This window comes from Polyodon spathula, chromosome 13 (assembly GCF_017654505.1).
Source record: "Polyodon spathula isolate WHYD16114869_AA chromosome 13, ASM1765450v1, whole genome shotgun sequence".
Taxonomy (NCBI): domain Eukaryota; kingdom Metazoa; phylum Chordata; class Actinopteri; order Acipenseriformes; family Polyodontidae; genus Polyodon; species Polyodon spathula.
In genome coordinates, this window is record NC_054546.1 from 8,411,958 (window position 1) to 8,419,890 (window position 7,933).

General features: G+C 38.1%; 1 protein-coding gene across 1 annotated transcript in view; it reads left to right on the forward strand.

Moving 5' to 3' along the window:
• Positions 1 to 2,580, forward strand: part of LOC121325872 (slit homolog 1 protein-like) — a 76,091-nt gene extending 73,511 nt beyond the window's left edge. Inside the window, exons 35-37 of the mRNA XM_041268957.1 lie at positions 740 to 1,028; positions 1,455 to 1,666; positions 2,223 to 2,580. Of these exons, the coding sequence (XP_041124891.1) occupies positions 740 to 1,028; positions 1,455 to 1,666; positions 2,223 to 2,449 (728 nt within the window). The 3' untranslated portion in view covers positions 2,450 to 2,580. The remainder of the gene's footprint in view (positions 1 to 739; positions 1,029 to 1,454; positions 1,667 to 2,222) is intronic.
• Positions 2,581 to 7,933: the final 5,353 nt, after the last annotated feature.

Sequence of the window (7,933 nt, forward strand, 5' to 3'; positions counted from 1 at the left end):
CCGCTTGCATGATTTCAAAGACACTGTATTTGCTAGTAGTGACATATATCTTTGAAACTGTGTTCTTTAAACAGTATTTTTTACAAACCCTTTTTAAAGGGCCTAGTTAAGTCTGAAGATTGGTTTCCTTTTTGCTGTGGGTGTCCAGACAGCTGTCTAATTAACATCTGCCCATGGTGTTGACAGAGAACACACATCAATACACATACTGTATGAATTTCTGTAGATTCAGTATTGTTTATTTGCACAGCGATCCAGAGAGAGGAAAAAAAAAAACGCATTTCAATTCAGAAAGGTTTTAAATGTAGATCGATTTACATCCCCTCTCAGTGGAATATTTTGTATAAAAATTCTACTAGGCCCATCCTAACCGATACAGTCTCTTACATTTGTACAGATTTATTTAAAATGATATATGTTTTTCCGCATGGTGTTCTTACACTGGTGTACACACATCCTGGTATATTTCAGTTTTTACCAAAACATTTTGACGATAACATTGGGAGTGTGTAGTGGGTTTGGTCCATTTTGTTTGTGTGGTATGGAACTTCACAGGCATCGATTAGCAGTGGTTATGTTGTATTTTTATGCAACATGTGTTTTTTTTTTTGTTTGTTTTTTTGCACGTTTTGTATACTGTCTCCTCAATGTACATTACTCATATAACCCCCCTGCCTGTGTTAATGTTCCCACTCCCACTGTCTGCTCCCTGCTCACCGCCTCTCCCTCTCCCCATCAGGAATGCCGGTCGATGTGAACGCTGCTGCTTTCCGGCTCTGGCAGATCCAGAACGGCTCCAGCTTCCATGGATGCATCCAGAACCTGTACATCAACAACGAGCTGCAGGACTTCACCAAGACCCAGATGAAGCCGGGCGTGGTGCCGGGCTGCGAGCCCTGCCGCAAGATCTACTGCCTTCATGGCATCTGCCAGCCTGACGGTGCCACGGGACCCGTGTGCCACTGCCAGCCGGGCTGGAGCGGAGTACACTGTGACCAGCCTGCCAGCAACCCCTGCCAGGGCAACAAGTGAGAAACACAGCAAGGGACAAAGAGGGAGCGGGAGGGGAAGAGTTACACTGTGGGGAAAGTACAGTGCATTGTTACAAGAAACAGCCAATTATACTGCAGCACAACAGTGACTGTCATCTTACATCACTACAGAATTCAAACAAAACTGCAATGAAACTGCAGTCAGGGTGTAGTTAAACTTCACTGGCAGTGCATCTAAATAACTGTACCAATTTACTGCACATTGACTGATTTTTTTTTGTACCAATTTATTGCACATTGATTTTTAAAGGTTTTTTTTTTTTTTTTTTTTTTTTTTAATTCCAGAAGAAAACTTGTGAAATGATTTGTAGGAATGGTTTCAACAGTATCAGAAGAGTAGATAGTAATAGTATACACTTGTAGGTTCTTGCTATCCCTCAAGGTTTGTGTCTTTGTGTACAGGTGTGTTCATGGTACCTGCGTGCCACTCGACATGCTGTCCTATCGCTGTGAGTGCAAGGAGGGCTATCGCGGTGCCCTGTGTAACCAGCAGGTGGAGCTCTTTAACCCCTGCAATAAACTGCAATGTAAACACGGGGACTGCCAGATCTCTGATGCCTGGGAGGCCTACTGTCACTGTGACAGCGGCTACAGCGGGGAGCTCTGTGACACAGGTGAGGGCACTTGCTGCAATTTGAATGTATTAAAACATTATTTATTTTTTATAAATTATAATTGTTGGTTCTTAATTAAGTAAAGTAGTATTACAGCAAAAAAATCTTGGCATTTACAGAAATATCAGCTGGGAAGGGTGGTAGAAAATTCATGTTTTTTGTTTTTCTAAAAAGTAAGTTGCTTCAAATTGCATACACTGATGTTTACAAATGTCCCCTTAGCTTAGTATGCAAATTGTAATCATTCTGAGTGGTTTGACTATATAGTTTACAATATAGTATAGTAATACTATATAATATATATAGTAACAATCTACTATTCCTTTCCATTTAAACCTTCAGGCATCATTGTCTTTAGTTGAGTCTATTGATCCATTTATTTTCCTTTATTCTATAGTGTATATTATCTAATTTTATTTATTCTAAAACTAGGGAGTGTAGGTCATTCATGTTACGAGAGAGAAAGATTGAATCAGGTGAAAATAAAAGTTTTGAAATGTCTTTACAATATTGCATCAGGAAAGGTGTGATTTCTGTACATGTTTTCTCCATGTAGAGTTGGAATGCCGAGGGGAGCCAGTGAGGGATTACCACCAGGTGCAGCGCGGCTATGCCATCTGCCAGACCACACGCATGGTGTCGTGGGTCGAGTGCAGCGGGGCGTGTGAGACGGGTGCCCAGCGCATGAAGCGCAGGAAATACACCTTTGAGTGCAGCGACGGGACCTCCTTTACAGAGGAAGTGGAGAAGACCATCAAGTGCGGCTGCACGGGATGCATGTAGTGGAGCTGGCGGAGCCAGAGATTATATATATATATATATATATATATATATATATATATATATATATATATAATATTATTAGGGACAGCAATGTTTGTAAAATAGGGACATTACCTCCCTTCCTGGGGAGTTTGAAAAAAAGAAACAGAAAAACATACAAAAAAAAAAAAAACAGAAAAACACAAAAAAGCCATTGCGTCTATAACATTTTTAGAGAATCAAGGGAAATGCAAGTATTGATATGTTTCATTCAGAAAGATTGTCCTACTGTCACATATACACGGTCTAGTCCTCTTACCCCTTTAGCCCATAACCTTGCTTCTGAGAGGATGACGAGGTGATACAAAAATTAAAAGTATAAAATAAGCAATCAAACATTTTCCAGGTACAAATCAACAGCACAGCTGTTTATTCAACCCTGGAGATTGACCAGCTAGCCCAGAGTTTTTTGGAAGTTCAGAAAGATGGCTGCCCTACAGTGCAGGAGTTACATTCAAAGCATGACCAGGAATACTGAAGCATGAGCAGAATATCAAGTATTTAACACAGGGCATGGTGCGTCTAAGAGACCAGGAGTGTAGGTTAAAATCCTGGAGTTCTCTCCAAGAACTTACATGCAAACATACATACACACATACAGAGCTGATGAGTTCTTGTATCAAATTGCCCTTTAGAGACTTCACTACAAAAAGACTCAGCAAACTCTGTGTACTCCTGTCTGCTTTCTCCCAGGTTGGCACTGGCCGGCCGTGCCACTGCAGTGACAGAGACGAGCGCTTCACCGAACGAGTTGCATAGCAAGTGCGTTATTTCATTGAGTCAAGCCCTGTCCTCAATTTGAGTGTAACTGGATCTTTGCCTGCAGTATTACTTGTGCAAATTATTGCCTGTTTGGCACATTTTACAGATCAATATGTAGAGTTTTTTTTTTTTTTCCTAAACAAAAAAAGGGTGCAGAATATTTGTTTTTCTGTTTTGTTTTTGGTTTATTTTGTATTTTTGCTTTTTTTTTTTTTTCCCTGATGTAACCTAACTCCTTTAGTACTCTCTTTATACAGAAATGCCTAACAGATTCTAATATATATATATTTGTATTTCAGTTTGGTATAGTATTTTTATATGTTGAGTAAATCAGTGTTTTCTGGAAGCTTCTGTAGGAAACAACAATCTCACATTGGATTGGTTCCCCTAGGTGTTTCGTTCGTTTGTTTGTTTTCTTCACTCACTCGAACAAGGCGGTTTGTGATTGGTAAGGTAACCAATAGTTGTCCTTGCCCTAGAGGAGGCAGTATTGTTCTTGGAAAAAATGTTTAATATTGTATATGTCGTCTTCCTTGTGAATATTACATTGAATTCATTCGAAGGTTTCTGTGTCTTTTTTTTTCATTTTAAAGGTATTTCTGCATTTAGAGAACGAATACATTAATAAATACATTTTTTGGTTTCATGAGATTAAGGTGAGTGTTCTGGGAGTACAAAAAAAATAGTTGGAAAGCAAGAACTATAATTCTAGCCATGTAGCAATACCATGTAATGGAAATAAATGGTTAACATGAGTTTAGTACGTGATGCCTATGCTTCCTTAAAATAAGTAACACTGGGTGCATTTGCTGCTTTGTGCCCAGGTATGGCTCTAAGAAATGAATGAAGGTGCTCCCTTGAAAAATAGGTACTGGAGTATGTGCAGTGTAGTTCGAAGGCCACTAGTCCACCAATGTGCCACATTTTCATGCATCCTCATGGTGACATTACCCATGGCAGAATGACAAAACCAACCAGATCGTGCCTGTCTGCATGCATTACTGTTGCTGCAGATGAGTACCATATCTATGCAAAGCATCCTTTTTCTCCAGCATTTCCATGAGCTGGCAAAGTGACTTTTGAAGCACACTGTACTTATGTTGATCAAATGAGAGAGAGAATGAGAATATTGATTTATGCATAGCAGGAGTGTCAAAAATCATTCAACATATAAACAAATAAACCCAAGACCACTAATAATCATTCCAAGTAATATTTAATGAGATTTTGTCAAAATAAGCACATTGGAGGAATCAAAAGGCATCAACAGGGAATAAAGTATAAAGGATAAAATAGCTTGAGATTGAGAGTGTACAAGGGACGGCTTACATGCACACACCTGCACTACCTCTCTACAGCAGCTACATGGGGACACAGTGCTGACCCACCCCACTAATCCAGGAGGCTGGCGCACACATGCATTAAAACAAAACAAAGCCAGAATTGCACAAGAAACATATGTTTAAATTACAACATGTGAGTTTCATTCAAGTTTAAACAATCCAAAATTATTTAGCAATAGTAAATCTTGTAGCATGTCTGTAAATGTGTGTTCAAATGAGTATAGGAGAATGTGTGTATTTATGGACTATACACTACATACACAACATTGTTATAGAACGTGAGAAAGAAAATCCCGAGCACAGTTCAATGTATTTGTTTCTTAAACCACCTGGGGGACCTACAAGACCCTGAATAGATGTGATGAGTATGTGAGATCAACAAACATGAGGGCTTATCCATCCTGAAGGACAGAATACACAAATACAGACTGTTAGTAAAACACCCTGACATTACTCTTCCCTCTCCCTCACGCTGCAGCCTGCACTCCCCATCTTGTACACTGCACCATTTTGAGAAAATTAACATGTACAGCAAGATCTAGAAAACACATGCCCTTTAATAAATGCAGTTTTAGGACTGCTGGCATTTGTACACAATTAATCCAAGTTGCAAAGATTTAATAAATTCAACTAAATATATTTTTTCTTCCTTTAAATGGTATGTATTTGTTAATTCAAGTATTTAGTTTTTTCTTAGATATGCAAAATAATAATAATGCAACATAGTTTTCTCTGAGTGCAATTTATTAAAGGAAATATAGTTTTATACATATTATACTTAAATCACATGAAAGATTTCCCCCCAGCTTACTGCAACACACAGTATTCTGGTACTATAAAACAGAACAGCATAGAGCCCAAAATCTCAAAAAACTCTTCTATACAGAACAGTCAGTGTGTGTAACAGTGAAAACACAATAAAACGTGATTGTTCCATTGTACCATTTTTCAACCCTTTCAGTTATAAATACAAGATGGCATATTTCTGCCTGAACATATCCTACCAATCCCACTCTACAGCTGATCTACCCATACTAAGATACTAAAATATAGTTCTGCCAAACATTTCAGTTGAATAGTATTTTATTATAATTTAACAATAAGGGGCCTGTTGGATTTTTGGCATATCTAGTACACTATTTCAAATATACAGACAGACTGTATCCCTGAATACACTTCTGTGTCACTGCAGTCAGACCTGTGCAGCTGAGGAGATAGTATCAACAGTCAGTGCGATTAACTGAATATGAAGGAGTATTGCACTTGGTAAAGGCAGGGCCTCATTCTCACAGATCATCAATGCCTGGGTTGGTTATCTTTTCTATTAAATCTAGTTCCATTTCCTTTCCTGTTACGTCACATATTTGACTATGTGATCCTGTTAAGAGGAAACTGTACGGGAAGACAGAATACAAATTACAGAGAAGTTTAAATATGTTATAGGAAGCTACAGCTCTGAATTTTAACTTGCTCATTAAATTAGAATACACAGCACACAGGTCAACTTCAAACATCTATAAAAGTGAATGCATTTATGATTTCTTTCAGAATACATTTCCTTCCATGTTCTCTCTCTATATACATTCATACATTAAGAGCTACATGCAAGAGGAATAATTTATGGCAGTTCACATTACCTGGAGTATTTTCAAACTTTACAGTAACTTATACCAATTCTCTTCATGCACTAACTGCAAGGCAGAACTTGCGCTGGAATTTAAATGAACAAAAAATGAAGTGTGGTTTTAGGATAGTCTTTTCTCCAGGGGGAAAATAATCACATTGAACAAAAAATAATGGCTTGTGTTTTTAGAGGAAGAAAGTTTTAGAGGAATTGTGCTCACATTTCCTGGAGATCTGGTATAATGCAACAGTGTATTAGAGGAGCTGTAGCTGGTACCAAGCTGTACTTAACTGGAAGATATCCCACAAACACCAACAGAAAACCAAAGCATTGTTTACAGTTATCAACTTTTGTAGACTTCACCAGGCAAAAGCCCATTATAGCTGTAAATGAAACTACGAATCAACACACAAATTAATATTTTACAAACAAGGCTTCAGGCCTGTCTTTAGCTCAAACTGTTGTAATCCTAAATGTGATGATCAAACATTAGTGGATCTGTGAAGAACTAGGTACATTTCAAACACAGTAAAATATACAACATTTTTCAATCTACAGCTAAACAGAACAATTAATCTTCACAACACCATTTGAACTGTAAAATACATGCTGCATAAAAGAACGGCAACATGATAACCACAATAATTCTATTTGTATTAATGAAAAAACACATCTCATTCGATAGGGCGAGTTAACTGGGTGTATAGGAACCACAACATGTAACTCACTTGTATTTATGCTTTGTGTTTAAATTAGGTAGATGTCAGCACAGGAATGCTTGAGATGCTCATGTATTTCTGATAATGAATTGTATTGAACTTCCCTGGACTAAAACACCACGCATCGTAGTGCAGGGGTCTCCAGTATGTGGCAAGAGAGACATCGTGCTGTGTCAAAGTTTAAAAAAAAAAAAAAAAAAAAAAAGGAAAATACACTGTACTTCATAGATGTGAAGATGCAACTCTTCCTCAAAGAAAATGAGTCTCAGATTTCACTTCTCAGAACAATGCTTTCCCTTTCTCTGTTTAACTGGGGGTCATCCTGCATGGAGAGGAAGCAATAGGAAATGACTGCACTAGAAACCAAGATTAGCCGCTCAGCCCCATCGCTCTTCAGCTGGACAGAAGTGACGTTAATCCAACATCACATACACTCTCTAGTCCTACACTGTTATAATAGCTGAAGCTTTCTGCTAGAATAGCCTAGCAAAGTTTATTATATTCTATATTCCTAGTGCTAAAAAAAAAATATATATATATATATATATAAATTTCTGTTAATGATACTAGAGTACAACCAACCAAAAAAACAAATTCTCAAGTAATATTGCTTAAAGTATTCAGCATTTTCTGAATCCTTTGGGTCCTGGTGCACTACATGATTTCACAATTTAAGCCCTTGATACCCAATCAGTCTTTAGGGCAATCCATTTTATGTGAACAGTGACTGGGCTAGGAGTTGCCATTTTGCGTAAGGTCCTGCTGCAGTATCTGTAGAGGATCAGTTGAGGACTTGATCACACGCTAGGACAGTCATGTCCACACTATCTGCACTCTGACTCGGTCTCTCTGGTAGCAATCTTGTGAAATATTACATCAAGTTAAAACACGGGTGGATTTAAAAGGTAACGTTGCCATTCTTACCGTGGCACAGTAGGAGAGGTAGCATTCTACTTAGCTTGGCAGTGAAAAGGTTAAACAAAAGCATCCGACTATT